General features: G+C 39.9%; 1 protein-coding gene across 1 annotated transcript; it reads right to left on the bottom strand.

Moving 5' to 3' along the window:
• Positions 1-32: 32 nt before the first annotated feature.
• LOC141772844 (putative helicase mov-10-B.2) lies at positions 33-15,360 on the bottom strand. The gene is made up of 23 exons (XM_074644284.1): positions 15,072-15,360; positions 14,878-14,980; positions 12,706-12,887; positions 12,079-12,175; positions 11,836-11,977; positions 11,454-11,706; positions 10,701-10,808; positions 9,881-10,064; positions 8,620-8,762; positions 8,323-8,499; positions 6,818-6,930; positions 6,473-6,669; positions 4,874-4,971; positions 4,581-4,678; positions 4,394-4,492; positions 4,173-4,278; positions 3,963-4,080; positions 2,790-2,981; positions 2,582-2,653; positions 2,372-2,497; positions 2,204-2,292; positions 1,288-1,400; positions 33-1,187 (listed from the first exon to the last, which is right to left on the bottom strand). Exons 1-23 carry the CDS (start codon positions 15,209-15,211, stop codon positions 1,126-1,128), a joined length of 3,012 nt encoding a protein of 1,003 aa, XP_074500385.1. The 5' UTR covers positions 15,212-15,360; the 3' UTR covers positions 33-1,125.
• Positions 15,361-15,904: the final 544 nt, after the last annotated feature.

The raw sequence follows: 15,904 nt of genomic DNA, 5'->3' as shown, positions 1-15,904 counted from the left end.
AAACAGACTTTTTGTTGTTGAATAACTCAAAATCTTGCAAATGATTTTAATCTTTTTATAAATGCATTTACATTCATATCCTGACATGGTTTGTATAACTTTATCATTGACAAAAAGACTTGTTTGGATGACATAATAGAACTCCTGCATTTCCATTTCATGTTTTTAAATTCGCTTAAAATGCTAAACAGTTCAAAATACACCTTAAACATTTATAATTTGGTTAATATTCTTTAAAAATCTGTGTTGTGCAATAGTGATTTTAAAATAGATTGGATATATATATATACATACATATAACTACATGATCTTTAAAGAGCAGTCATGATTGAGCAAAGTTAAAAACTATCAATTAAATAACCCTGAGACTGACGTTTTTTGCAGCAGTTTGAAGTCAAGTGGTGTTGGGCCCTGATCAGACAGCGCGTTTTAGCAGCCTGGGGCGGCTGTTTAATGAGAGAGAAGCGTTTTGCGCGCTGCTTTTGCGTTGCTGAGCGCCTCGCATTTTTTTCAGGAGCGCCCTGAATGCCTTGAGTTGAAAAAAAACTCAACTCGGAGTAGAAAAGCGCCCTGACTTTTGCTGGATACTCTGAGCTTTATGACTTTACCAACCGTAGTTACTATGATCTGAATGGTACTTGAGATTTCGGGTGAGTTGTTTTCATTAATTTAAACTGTGCTATCAACTATTAGGTAGCGTACAGTTCATGGTTTGTGTTAAGCTTATGTTAGCACTCAGTCGCTGTTTGTCCAGCAACTATAATAAAAAAAAAAAAAAAAGGTACAGCAACTGCAACACTGATCGAGCAAAAAAAGGCAGTGCGCATTGCCTTTTTCATCTGCAAAACGAGAGCCGCTCTGTGTGATCAGGGCCTTAGTGCAGTCCACTGAGGTAGCCGAAACAGTCTGTTCTAATGGACCCCTGTCCTCTATGGTCTTTGGTCAAGCTCATATAGCGGACATTAAAAAGACAATAACCTGACATTAACGAGATATATTGGAATGCTGTTTTTGTCTCAGGAATACAGTGTAAAAGTGCCATTGAGACGTTTTTGGAGAATTTCAGTACAAATGTAGAAACTTTGTCATCTTGAATCAGAATGGAAGATTGGGCTCTCCTTGCCCTCACAGGTCGTTCCTCCACTCGGGGTCCAGTTGCTGCTGGACGGCGCTCTCTGCGGTCTCCACTGGCAAGAAAAGATTCACAGATGGACAATTTTAACATCAATTCAGAAATGTTCATTCTCAGGGGGGTTAGTGATGAAAACAAAGATATGTGTCTGTCACCTTGAATATCGACGCTGATGTAGAGGGCAGAGAGTCTCATCACCACGTCTTCGTCCTCCTCTACAGGCTCATAGCCGTCGTAGCCTCCTTCATCTCGACAGTACTGGATGAAGCTGCAGACGAGTAGGGAGGGAGAGAATAATGTTATCAGAAACTCCTCTCTTGAATTTAAATGTTAATGGCTCTAGACTAACCTTTCCACTCGTAGCGCATGATTTTGGCACCCTTTTTTTTGGTACAGCATGGTATTTATCAGTGGTGGAAAGTAACTAAGTCTACATTTCAGAGGGAAATATTGTGCTTTTTTAACTTCACTACAACGCATTATTATACAGTAAATTAAACCACCCAACAGTAGAAAATGAATAAAATTAGCTCAATTGCAGCCAGCTACAACATTAAAATGCATCTTATATGTTACTGCATCAATAATAATCTAACATTATATAATAATGCAACAACTAAAGAGCCAATTTGGCTGCATAGTGAGTACTTTTACTTTTATACTTCCAAGTACATTTTCTTGATATCGCGGTCCTCCTCCCTCTGCTTTTTTTTAATCAGCTATATACTGCTTCACTTTTGGAACACAGTAACAGCTAAACGGATTGTTTAGTAAAGTTTTCCGCCGCTACGTACATATGCATCACGCGATGTGCGCCGTTGCGTACACGTATGGCGTTTAACTAGTCTCAAACTGCGCACATAAAAACCTGGCGCATGTGATACGAGTGCTCAGAGCGAGCGTAAAATCTCTGTCTCTCCTCGCACTGGAGCATTTCTGCTCAATTTCATGCACTCGCATGTGAAATTTTAAAATGCACACTCACAAAAACTGATCACAGTCTAGAGCCCTGGTTAATATATATTAATGTATGCTGACAGTAGAGAACAGAAGCAGCCATGTGACACATACCGGGCCCAGGTAGTATCTGTGTTCAGCACTCTGGGGTTTCCCACCACGATCAGCAGGGCTTTCGCTCGAGTCAAAGCCACGTTGAATCTCTGGACAAGAAAAGCGCGTGTCAGAATCATGTTCTGTGTGTGTACATACAGTGTACGTTTATGTGTTTGTTTTGTATACCTTCACGTTCTTGACAAAGCCGAGGTTGAACGTTTTGTCTATCTCTACGTATTTGGGGCTGCTCCGAACTGTAGACACCAAGATAACTCTCCTCTCCTGACCTTGGAATTCCTCCACCGAACCAACCTGACACACACACACACATGTATACACACTTTAAGACGCTGCTTCAGCTGTGTGTTTCACATGAAGTGTGAAATATGTTGTTACCTTTAGGGCCTTAATGTCCATAAATTTAAGTTCTTTCCCAACTTTTTCCAGGGCCTTGCGGATTTTCTGCACCTATGTGAAACAGGAAAAAAAACACATTATTAAATTTTTCCACTTCAACCTGTGTTCATTTGCACTTGGACTAAAGTAATCCTCAACAACAATAAGATACACTGTTGTATTCTGTGTGTGTTGAGTTCATTCGGACCTGTTTCCTGTAGGGGGCGATGATGCCTATGTCTTTGGGGGAGATGGTACCCAGGCCCTTCTTGCCATGTGACGGCAGCAGCTTCCTCACATACTCCATCAGCACCTCCACCTCTGCTATGTTGAAGAATGAAGGACTGCTGGCCTCACGTTCGTCAATACCGGTCACGCCCCGGAAGATCACCGGGAAGCCCTGAGATGTATGTGAGATATATTATATAACTATTAAAGAAAAATCTTGAGAGTACTTCTTTTGAGTACTGAGTTGCTGTGAGGTGGAATAAACTCAAATTGAGATAAAAAAAAGAAGCATGTATAGACACAGTTATAAGGCTGTTTTCTTGTTCTTTGATAATTGTTAGGTTTGTTTGTGTGGTGAAGCAACAAAGCAGTGGGTCCTTCTTTCCTGTGTTTTGCAGAATTGAATAATCTGACGAATCAGTTTGCCTCTCTACGGTCAATAACCATCCTCAATGATGAAATGGAAATCAATCTGAGTTTTTTGTGTCATTCACAATGAACACCGTATTTCATAGTCGGAAAATGTAAATTTTGTATTTATTCTTTTTATACTAGTAAAATCATTAAATTAATCAAGTTGTTAAATGTATTGTCTGACTCAATCAAAAAGGGGAAAACCGCACCGTATTAGTTAGAACAATTATTTTCATTATCGATTAATCTGTCTTTCTCATTAATTTGAATTGTTTAGTGTATGACAGACTATGAAATAGTGTGAAAAATGCCCATCATAATTTCTTAGATCCCAATTTGTCATCTTCAAATTGCTTGTTTTTTTTCCAACCGACTGTTAAAACCCTATTCAGTTTACAATGACATAAGGCAGAGAAAATCCAAAAATCCTCACATTGGACATGCTAGACCCAACAAATGTTTGGTATTTCGCTCAGAAATTGACAATTAATCGATTATAAAAATAGCTGGCAATTAATTATCTGTTGATCAACTAATAGATTAAGAAACTAATAGTTTCCGCTCTAGAATGAGAATGGAATGACTCCATTATATGTTGAATAACCATAAGATAACATATAGTAAAGTCATGAGGTGCAGGTGTATGGGTTGTCATTTTTCATGCTTTGATTTCTACATGATCAGTTTCTGTTTGCACATGGTCCATACAGTATGTGTGCACTAGAAGAAGAAGCATTACCTGCTTCTTGAGGTGTTCCCATCTGCAGTAGGAGTTGCGCAAAATTTCATCTGCGCAGTACTGCAGCTCTCCATCATAGAAGAGCTCGTTGGGAACCTTCAGAATGGCAGGGTGGGACCTGAAAAGTACAAATCCATCGCATTTAAATTATACACATCATTTATGTCAAGGAGTGCTCTGTAACAATCTTAACAATCTCTAGTACCACACCTGTAGTTTTGCAGCAGTTTGGTGACAAAGCGATTGCTGTACACGCCCTCCTCGTCCTTCTGGTACAGAGGGAAATTCTTCATCATGCGCTCCAAGAGGGACACTCCTGCAGAGAGCAGAGCCGTTCAACTCCTTTAAAACCTTTAAACTATATATGCTCATTCATCCAAACTACAGTGTTATAAACAGGACGGTGTATATGTGAGTGCGTCTGTGCTTACCCATGTCGTATCTCAGCGCAAAAGGGGATCTGAGAATGGGCCCGAGCTGCTTGGGGTCTCCAGCCAGAACAACCTGACCCGACTCTGCATCGAGCAGTCCTTTGACCCGCAGATAACAAAAATCATCAAACACATAAAACAAATTCAATACAATTACAGAAAGCACATGGCTGTTTGTTTTCTTTACCTGCCAGTGGAACTAAACATTCGGTCTCCACAGCGTGTCCTGCCTCGTCCACAAACACATGAGTGAAATGACCATCAGGAATGTCTCCTGTGACCAGCCTGCAGAGATCAGAGCATATACATATATGGTTGAAAACTTTACCCCGCATTAAGTTCATCTGTGGAGTTGACTGTTAGTATTTTGGATGGAAGAGGATATAAACAGGATTTGAATACTGCAGTATTCAACAGTGAAATGCAACGTTTTGATGGTGTCATGCAGGTGATCAAACTGTGCTGTCAGTCATTCATTACCTTCCAGCGGTAATCAGGGTGGTGACCATGATCTTATACTCCATCAGCTTCTCTTTAACAGGATATTCGTAACAGTCCCCTACCAGGTTAGAGCATGCCTGTGAAGGTACCACAATGTTCGTGTTCATTAACCTTAATGAGGCTGGAAAAAGACTTAACGGTGCAGTGTGTAGGATTTGGTGGCATCTAGCAACTGAAACTTCTCCCGTGTGCCAAGCGTGTTGTTTGTCCGTTCTGGGCTTATGTAAATCCTTATGTAGATGGCCGGCTCTGTGAAGAGGACCTGCTCCCTATGTAGATATAAATGCTCATTCTAAGGTAACGAAAACACAACAATTCTTATTTTCAGGTGATTATACACTAAAGAAAACATACTTATTAATTGCAAATTTATTTTAACGCCACTAATTTCTTTAATGCATTAACGAAACTTGCAACTTCTAATGAAACCTTTTAAAAATCCGATGAGCCGCCTTCAGAGCGGGCTGCTATTTGTTCTTTTAGAAGTTGTAGTGAGCTTAGTTTTAAAGCTAGAATGAAGATACTGTTATCATATGAAACTAGAAAACTAGCTTGTCGCAAAGGAGGTTAAATAACGGTCCAAACTTGTGCTAAATTTTGTCAAGGAAAAACTTGCAAGGCCATTTTCAAGGGTCCCTTGACCTCTGACCTCAAGATTAGTGAATGAAAATGGGTTCTATGGGTACCCATGAGTCTCCCCTTTACAGACATGCCCACTTTATGATAATCACGTGCAGTTTGGGGCAAGTCATAGTCAAGTCAGCACACTGACACACTGACAGCTGTTGTTGCCTTTTGGGCTTGAGTTTGCCATGTTTTGATTTGAGCATATCTTTTATGCTAAATGCAGTACCTGTGAGGGTTTCTGACAATATTTGTCATTGTTTTGTGTTGTTAATTGATTTCAAATAATAAATATATACATACATTTGCATAAAACAAGCATATTTGCCCACTCCCATGTTGATAAGAGTATTAAATATTTGACAAATCTCCCTTAAAGGTACATTTTGAACGATACAAAATATGTGATTAATTAATCGGGATTAACTCTGGACCATCTTGCGATTAATCGTGATGAAATATTTTCATCGTTTGATAGCCCTAGTATCAATATTATATTCCATTTCTGCCTCTAAATGCTACACACTAGTTATGCACACGTCGACCCATGTGGTCAGGCGGGTTCGAGTGAGCTTACTAGAAAATATCGTGGGTTCGGGTGGGCAGGTCAAAAAGTGACAAAGCAGCGTAGTATTTTTGCGGGTCTGGCGATTGGCTCTCATGACGGGTCAACCCTGACCCGCACATCACTACTACACACTGTTCCTTTAAGATTACAACAGTATCAAACACATTAAGCAACAGGAAGTGCAGCAGTATTGCAGCAAGAAAGCAAGTGAATGGTCCTGTGTCATCTGTAGACACTGCTATGCATCATAAAGTCCACTACGGGGCATATTATCTTAACTGTGACCAATTGAATGAGAGTGTGAATGAATGTCAGCTACTTTCTGCATCAAAGAAATGTTTCACATCTTAAAAAAAAGATCATGCACCAAATGCACAGGCACTGACCTTTAGTTCACGAGGGACACATTGTGGGTCTCGGCTGCTGGCGTACATGCGGAACACTTTGTGTTCGTCCACGTGTTCCAGAATCTTCTGGCAGAGCAGATCAGCAGCGCTGTTGGAGGGAGCGCAGGCCAGGATGTGGCATGAGGCTTGGTTCTTCTCAATCTGCTTGATGGCCTCAACCAGAGTCACAGTTTTGCCTGAACAGACAAAGAACCATCAGAATGAAGTGCATTGAATGTATGGCTTTGTGAGCGGCTGGTAGGATAACCGATCAAACCTCAATTACTTAAACAGTGTAACTCTATTGAAGACAATAACAGAGTAAACTACTGGTACTTGCTGTACCTGTTCCAGGTGGGCCAAACACCAGGTAAGGGGCAGGTTTGGATGAGCCAGCAACAATGTGTCGCACAGCCAGATACTGCTCTGGGTTTCTCTCCAGCTTGTAGTCAAACAGACTATTGACAGGAAGAGAGAGGAACAGAGGTATGATGTCAGTGCTGAGTTAGCCGTCATATTTAAATGCACAGTGAATCACATACTCTCATCAGGTAACACAAGTTTGAAGTGGTAATTAGAGTATTGCTCTGGTCCCATTGTTCTCATGGAATTTCATTCAGGAAAAAGTCTATCTTTTACATGCTGTTTTAAGTTTGAAACGTACATAGGGGTTGTTTGGAGACGTTTGCACAGCCATTTCTTTTATACTGGCATGGATTTTGAGTATAATGTTTCAGTGTGTACGGCTCAGCCGTTTACATTATTCACTCATATGTAGAGGTAGGGATAATACAGACATCTGTGCTGTAAAATAGCAGCTAACACATTGCACAAGATATACAGTATACAGTCTATATTAGCGTTTCTCAACGGGGCGGTACTGCTCAGAGAATGTCAGGGGGGCGCTGGAAGCAATATGAGGGGGCGTTTGTGTGTGGGGCTGTGGGGCTGTTTTTTAATGCCAGTTAGGTTCTACATTTGAATGCATATTTTCACAATTGAATCATTAGACTTGCTTTTACCAGTATAGTCTGAAGCATTTTTTTCGACAAAGCTTACGAGGCTTTTTTTCCTAAATCACTTGCGCGCAGTTTTTTCACGAGCAGTCGACTGGACAGAGCGAGGGTTGCAACTAGTGATTGCACTCATCAATAAATCTATCACTTATTGCCTTGATTAATGGCATTTTGTTATTCGTAAAATGTCAAAAAATAATAGGGTGTAAGCCCATCGCATGTTGATTCAAAGCCTAAATGCCAATGTTAACATTTTTTAAAACCGGAATCAGGAAGTGTGTGGTATTTTAGTTCATAAATAACAAAATGGTTAATTTGGTTGATTTGTCAATCTGTTAATTGCTCTAACTGTAGTTGTGCTGTGCAAAATAATAATATCCATGGGTTGAAGGTATATTGCATATTTGTATTAAGAATACTCCTGCGATATTTATTGAGTTTTCTCTGATTTCCTTCTTCACATGACTCCTCAACTCAGCCAAGTAATCTAATGAGTCTGTCCTTTTTAGATTTTGCTTTATTGAACTGCCTTATCAGTCTTAAAAACATTGTGGGACAAATTTAACATTGTGTGGCATTTATTTCACCATCTAGACTGCTTTCTAAGACTCTCCCTACTCAGAACTTGTGGAGTATCTTTCGTTATTTGGCTTTAAATGACTTGCTTTTTTATATGATATAACACAGAATAATAATCAACATTAATACTCAGGGGAGACAATTGGCCTACATTTTAACTGATGGGTGGTGGTAAGGGACCTGAATAATAAGATAAGGGGGCGCTGGCCCAAATAAAGGTTGAGAACCACTGGTCTATATGCTAGCATGCCTAACCTGAGACGGGGAGGCTCATCCTGCAGAGAGGAGTCGGCAGGTGCAGCAGGGAACAACACCTTTTCCAGTCTGAATGTAGCTGCCAGCTCTGCTGCTCGGTGCTGAAGGCGCAGAGTCAGGCGGTTGATAGTGAACTCAATATGGAACTTCATGCCATCTATAAAACGATCCAGCAATCTGCAAACAAATTCACAGACAACCTGCGTGACTGCCTGATATTAACAAACATGTTAAGTCAAATAAATCAATATTTTTATTTCTTAATTATTGTATGTTACCGAAATGTCTTGATCTTACTTTGAGCTGAAGCCGAGTTTGACGCTTTCCAGCTGCACGCTGTGGACGTAGCCGCGGTACTTCACCCCTTTTTCTCCTGCAGGACGCGCCAGCAGCACATCCCCTCGTAGCACAGACGGGCGGTTCTCAGACACACCAGGTACCTGGCAGGTGAACAAAACAACGGACATGGCTATTGTTAGTACTCACAGCTGTCAAGCTAGCAACTTGTGGAAGACTCTAGTGACACGCAATGAGTGCACGGGCAAAGTGCGAGCAGGCAGACAGGTAGCCCGTCCAATCATTACATTCAGGCCTAATGAAATGATTGGACGGGCTTATTACAGTCCTGTGACAGCCACAGATACCAGATTTTTTTTTTTTTGTCAGAGCAATTGATTTATTGATTGCTGTCAGAATGTAATGAGTTTCAACAAATATAACAAACAATTACCATCTCTAGCTTTAACAACTGTCTGTCTGTTTTTGTCAGATTTCTCTCTGATGCACATCTGTCCATCCATCCATGAAATAAAGAAGACCAGAGCCAGTAGTAGATATCAGGATGTCTTTTAAATGAGATCAGATAGAGCGCACCGCACTGCCTTTTTGTTGCCCGATCAGAGTGTTTTTGCAGTTTGCTAAGTTTTTTGAAATGTTATATGTTATTAGGCAACCACCAAACGAGTGCTAACGCTACCTTATTACAACCCATGAACTGCACACGACCCAAATACTTACTACAGTTACGCTACCTAATAGTTAATAGTACATCTCACATTACCTGTGATCTCAAGTACCGCACTAATTTGCTTCCTGCTGTTTTCTGTTCATACCGTGGTAACTACGGTTGGTAAAGTCATAAAGCTCAGAGTATCCAGCAAAAGTCACCATAATGAGAAAAAACGCTAATGACGTTGGGTGCTCCCACACGAGGTGTTAAAAACGCGAGGCGCTCAGAGTGGAAAAACGCGAGGCGCTCAGAGTGGAAAAACGCGAGGCGCTCAGTAACACCAAAGCAGCATGGGCTGCTAAAACATACTCTCTCTGATTGGGGCCTCAGTCTTCACTAAGAATTGCTCTATATGGCTAATACTACTGATATTTGTACTGTACTGCTATGATATGTACTTGTCTGTTTTATTTATTCCTCCTGACCAGGCACTACTGTTTAGGTAGATAGCTAGAGCCACAGTAGATAGCTCATCTAAAAGAAGAGAGGGAAGTGAAGGAATGAGTGATTATGTGAGTACTTTAAGTGAATGAGTGAGGACATACTAACCTCCAGAATGAGAAGTTTCTTGTTATTCGGGTCTCTGATCATGACGGCATGTTTTTCCTCACTGCTGTTGGGGATGTTGTATCTCTTGATGTCCACCTCCATCTGAAGCTCCTCCAGATACAGCAGCAGCTGAAACTTCTCAGAGTAGTTCTCCCAGCTCAGGGGACAGTCCAGCACATCCCTCCTAAACAGACCAAAGGAAAAGAAACAATGAACAATGTATGGCAGTGTATATATTATAGAACAGAGGCTAGGTTAGCACAGGACTGTGACACCAGAGATTAAGGTTTGCATCCTGAGTCTTGTCTATGGCTGAGTTTGGTTTTCAGTTGAATGTGATTCGTCGTGATTCAAGTCACTGCAGAATTTTCTGTATTAAACCAATACCACCATCTTTACCTAACCAGTGTCTAAACTTAACTATAAAAGGTTTTACAAAACGGTAGTCACTACAAGTGGGTATTGTCTTGCAAAACTGGATATTTTGGCAGAAACAAAGGAAATACATTGTCAAATAACATTTTACTGATAAACACAGTTTCAACATTTTTTCGACTTGCCAGACACGTTAATTAAAATGTCCTCATTATGTTGATAGAAAACGTAAACTGGCCAGCATTACGTTTACCTAAAAAACTTAACTGCTGTTGCAAATTAGTTGTATATAAACATATTTTCTACTGGCTACATTGTGACTTATAAAACACATTAACATCACATGGAAAACACATCAGTGAGGTTAGGCTTTCCATAGTCATTACACCAGTTATGTTTTAACTACTGACCTATGGCTGGAAATAACATCATAAACTGAACTTACCTTTTATCATAAGTTGACTGCTTCAGTGACTGGATGAACTGGGTCATGTATTGTGGTATGCGATACTGTTTTAGCTCAATCACATTTTTCAGATGCAACACTGACTGCCTGGTAAGAGGAGACAAAATGGAAAAGGTTGGAAACATCACTAGGAGACAATAAACCACATTTAATTTTTGACATTGGCTGTATATTTAAAGGACCAATATGTAGTGCTGCTGACAGCTAGCGTTTTAAAATGGGTACTGTAGTCCAAATTCAAAACATTGGAGCCGTGGTCCGTCCGCTTAGCGTGTGTTAGCACCACGACGTTATCCTCTGGCCAGTAGCAGTAGTCGGAATCACTTCACTGGCTGTGTGTCTCAAATACCAGCTGCACCCGGACCACAGAGAGACGTGCCGAGGCTTTTCAGGTCGGGTAGAATCTAAGGTTAATGTTATCTCGTTTTTTTGCTCGCTTCCATGGCTGCAGAAGGCTGTTTGTATGCCAGATTGTTTCATATGTGGTAATGGGGTGTTGAAATGGGCAGTGGACGGGATCACACCGGCCAAAACAGAAACAGACGTTCTGGGCCAGAATGGAAATTTCTAAGGAGAACCTACTGGCTGTAGGGTTGTTGTCGGAGGAGCCAGTATTTCAATTCAGCATGTTTCCTTAATCTCTGACGACATATCATGGTCATTTTATGATTCATTACAGTAAATATATTACATATTGGTCCTTTTAATAGTGTGTTGAGTGAACACTGATACCCTTCAGGTCGCTGTCCTTCCTCAATTTTGCAATCGTCTTCAGGGGTCCAGGCAGGGAGGGAGCGGGGTTTGTAGGGGGCAACAGGTGCCAGCTCCAGTCCTAACTCAGTTATACACCGGGCCTCAATGAAGCGCACAATGTGGAACGCAGCGGAGGAGGGCTGCAGGTCTGGTTTGAATTCAAAGGCAAGTGTAGCTGGATAGAAACCAACGAAACTGCAGCGGAAGTTAACCTGGATTTCATAGCTGTCACCTGAGAATAGAACATAACAGGTAGTAATGTTGAGTCATGAGGATTATTGTGTCTATAAATTCTCTCTCAGTGGAGCAAAATATGGCATCATAAATTCAAATAAAATTAAAATAGTTTGTGATGCATTACCTGGTTGTAAACACAGAGGGTTCGTTTTGGTCACGTTGCGCTTGTCGCTCAGACTGAAGTCCCTGAGCCAGTGCAGTGGGGTGTAGTAGGTGAAATACACAGCTTCTGTTCCAGTGTTTTCCACGTTCAGATTTACCACGCACTGTTTAAAGAAAGACAAAACAGATCTATGCAGTGGAGCTTCACATTTGTACCACACCCAACAATATGGGTTTAATAACTGCAGTTTCATAACGTTAATACCTCATGTGTGTCATCAACACGCAAGCAAAGTTTCCCGTTCTCAAACTGAGGGTCGGAGTCGATGCTGATGCCATGTTTGTCAGAGATGAACTGAGCCCTGTGGAGGAAAAAAGAGCAGGTTATGATACACTGTATTAATGACAGAAGAGGTGGTGCCTCTGAAGATCACCAGTAAATCACAGAGGCAAATTTCAAATGTACTCTTTTAGGTATATTCTTGTTTTATAGCTGCATGGAGAAATAATGAAGGCTGACGAGAAGGTAGTGAATGCAGGGCCAGTGACAGAAGTTAATGACAGTAACACGTTTGATGTTTTGTATAATTCACAACTTCGTGGACTGCTGTTATTAGCCCGCCAGCCATCCTAGCTCCTGCAGTTTGTGCTTACAGCCCTACCTATATTATTGACTAGAAAGCAAAAACGCACTCGAATTTTCTCTTGTATTGAGTTGCCTACAAAAATCATTAAACATGTTTGATTTAAGAGGATCGCGGTGTAGAAAGGAATAGTAGAAGAACCTGTCTCAGTACAGACAAACTGCTCTTTCAGAGGTTAAAACAAACACGCTCACAGAAAAGTCTAATATGATAATCAACAGAGGACTTTCATTATTTGTTCCTGTTACCTGTTTGCCTTCAGGTTGCTCATCAGAAGACTGGCCAGTTTCCTCCGGCCTCGAACTCCCGTCTCTGCCTGATCTCCGGAGCTGAAGGCCGGTTCTGTCCCGGGACTGGCTGCTCCATTCTGAACTGGCTCTGGCCGACGGCCCCTTGGAGAATGCCACTGGTCCAGAAAAAGAGCTGTGACCTGTGCAGAGGATCACTTCATGTTGATTTTGTAGTAACTGATCCTCTGCTATGATCTTTGTTGAAAGTAGCGGACATAATGGTATCCTCACTTGTTTTTAAAGGTACCTAATCTACATATATTCTCTATACTGTGTGTGTCCACTTAAGGAGCAATGGAAGTCAGACTGCTGCTGGCGGTACCATGTTTTAGCACTTTGCGACTCACTTTACTGCAGTTTCACAAACATTTCGGAGAACTACGGTGGCCTTCAGGTAACGTAAAAACGTTAAAGGCTCTCTCTAGAGCCAGTGTTTGGTTTGTCAGTTCTGGGCTACTCTAGAAACATGGCAGACTTTGTGAAGAGGACCTGCTCCCTATATAGATATGAAGGGCTCATTCTAAGATCACGAAAACACAACACTTCTTAGTTTCTGGTGATTATACACTATTATTACACAGATTTGTTGAATACTCGATTCTGATTGGTCAATCACGGTGTTCTACGGTTTGTTTTTGTGTCAAATTGTTGATTTCTTCAGTAAGTAGCCGTGTAATAAGTGTGATAATATACAACTAGCGAGTCATTGTTGTGAAATAAACCCCTTGAGGGTGATGCAAAACCCCTCCGCTCCACCCTGTCAGGGTTTATTTCACAACAATGACCGGCTCGCGGTACATTATCCCTAACATGAAACATAGTTGTGAATATTATGATCCATTTCTGCTAATAGATCATGTTACACACTGTTCCTTTAAGACATTCAAAGGGGCTTTTTCTCAGACCAGAAGTTTTGTTTCTGAGAAAGTGATACCAGTGACACCACTCTGCCGTAACACATGACACAACAACAGTGATTTTGCAAGTCATCAGAAGTTTGGAGGAAAACGCCTTGTTCTAGCATTGACACATTGCTGTTGTTGGTTTAAAACATTAAAGCCCCTGAAAACTTGGCTTCAAATATTTAATATTTTTCCAGAACATTAAATAGGTACTAAATATTAAATAACTGATCCACCAGAATAATGTTTTAAAACCAAGATTAAAAGATATATTTGTATTTATACTTTACATTGTAGCAGTGACCTGTGGTGATAAGTGACATCACTGTTGCATGTGACCTACTAGTTATTTATAGTGCGGCCTAATGTGTAATGGACTTTGACCCATAATTTAGAGCAATTAAACACTTGTAAATGACAGGGCTGTCCCGGATACAATTTTTTGGGGGGCTTTGAAGCTTCGGTGAGAAATATTCAAAACTATTCGAAGCTTCACGGTGCAGTGGTTCAGTGCCTGAGACAGTGCTGCTGCGCGCATGCACTTCTACACACAACAACCAGCTTTATCTGTCTAACTAATAATAATTAATGTTAAATATGAATAATAAATACTGTTGTGGGATTATTCCTTATTTCATGGGCTATTTCATACATTATTATTACATACTTATATATAAAAAATAAAAAAAGATTAAAAACATTTTTAATAGTGATTTGGAGGTCAAATACCATGGCCACAGTCGAAGCATTCAGGTCAGCCCTAATAATTATTGGTTTAATCTGATTCATAACAAGTCATTTAACTTATAATTAAGTGAAGTTAAAATATATTGAATTACTGCATACTGTACTACTAAATAACTTAAGCCAGTAAAAAAACAAAAAGCATGAGCCAAATAATAGAAATTATTTTTGTATTTCCACTTTATCTACTGCAGGTGACCACAGCTAGAAAACTGCTATTGTTAGAGTTAAAATAAGGTTAGAAAACTAATATTTTACTAATAATTATGATTAATTGTTGTGAATAAAGACATATGCCATCAAGAGGGCGTGCCATTAAAATGACATTGATCTCTATAAAACAGCTGAAAGCCAAAGATTAAACACATGACTTTGCATCATATTTCAAAAGCTGTAAATGTGGACACCTCTGCATAAAATTGTAAAAAAAAAAAAAATACTTAAATAGGTTTAGATGCTTAGAATAAAATGCGGAAGTGCATACTGTGGTGTTGAAGCGAATAGTGTCTCCTCGTCTTTTTATTTTGTTGGACACCTTCAGGGCATGGAGGACTGATCCGAAGTTTGGATCTCTGCCTTCTGCATTCCTAGAATAAAAACAAAAAAACATTTAATTTCAGAAACATTTACATAACTGTCAAACATGCACACAGATCCCCATAATGTGGAATAACTCGCCTGTCCCTGAACTCGGTGTTGTAGATGTCTCTTAGTTCAAGTCTTTCAGTAATAGATGCTCGATCACTCTCCTTCAAGAACTCAAAGAAATCCACTCCAATTTGGCACAACACATACTCAGATACCCTCTTTCTAACCATGATCGATATGTTGTTGATCAAAGATGTTCAAGCGTCCAGGACTAGAATGGAGTTTATATTATAATTTGCTAGAAGATATTCTGAAGACTGTGGTTCCCTTTCTTCTCCCTGGACAGCCCACGGGGGCGGTGTTTATCGGTCTCTCGTGTTAATGAGCTGCAGCACTTGAGGCGGTCAAGCTCGGAGACATAAAGCAGGTGCACCCACACAGAAGAGTCACTACCGAGAAACGAAACTTAACGTGTTGATGCCCTAAAGCGAGATGCGGCGAAGCGAAACTGCAAACACATTATGATCAGAAGAGAGCTATAAAAAACAGGTGATTTAGATGAGTCAGCATGTTGACACGTCAGCTTTAATCACGCGAGGGTGACTAATTATTTTTACCTGTATAATGCATGTCTTACGTTATTACTGTAGCCGAACATTAGTGATGCAGTATTACATTATTATTATTATACATTATACATTATTATTATTATTATTATTATTATTATTATTATTATTATATACAATTATTACTATACGTTATACATTATTATTATTATTATTATTATATACAATTATTACTATACATTATTATTATTATTATTATACATTATTATAATTATTATATATTATTAATATTATACATTATTATTATTATTATTAAATACTATTGTTATTATTATACATTATTATTAATAATATTAA

Source organism: Sebastes fasciatus, chromosome 8 (genome assembly GCF_043250625.1).
Source record: "Sebastes fasciatus isolate fSebFas1 chromosome 8, fSebFas1.pri, whole genome shotgun sequence".
NCBI lineage: Eukaryota > Metazoa > Chordata > Actinopteri > Perciformes > Sebastidae > Sebastes > Sebastes fasciatus.
The sequence above is the reverse complement of the archived record's forward strand: the minus strand, read 5'-3'. Positions and strand labels throughout refer to the sequence as shown.

Bases quoted from the DNA above. Each gene is read 5' to 3' on its own strand.
- LOC141772844 (XM_074644284.1), bottom strand. From the start codon at position 15,211: ATGGTTAGAAAGAGGGTATCTGAGTATGTGTTGTGCCAAATTGGAGTG. The intron at 12,176-12,705 runs GTAACAGGAACA...TTTCCTCCACAG, and splicing joins AGCAACCTGAAGGCAAACAG to GGCTCAGTTCATCTCTGACA. The intron at 1,401-2,203 runs GTATGTGTCACA...ACTCGTCTGCAG, and splicing joins ACAGATACTACCTGGGCCCG to CTTCATCCAGTACTGTCGAG.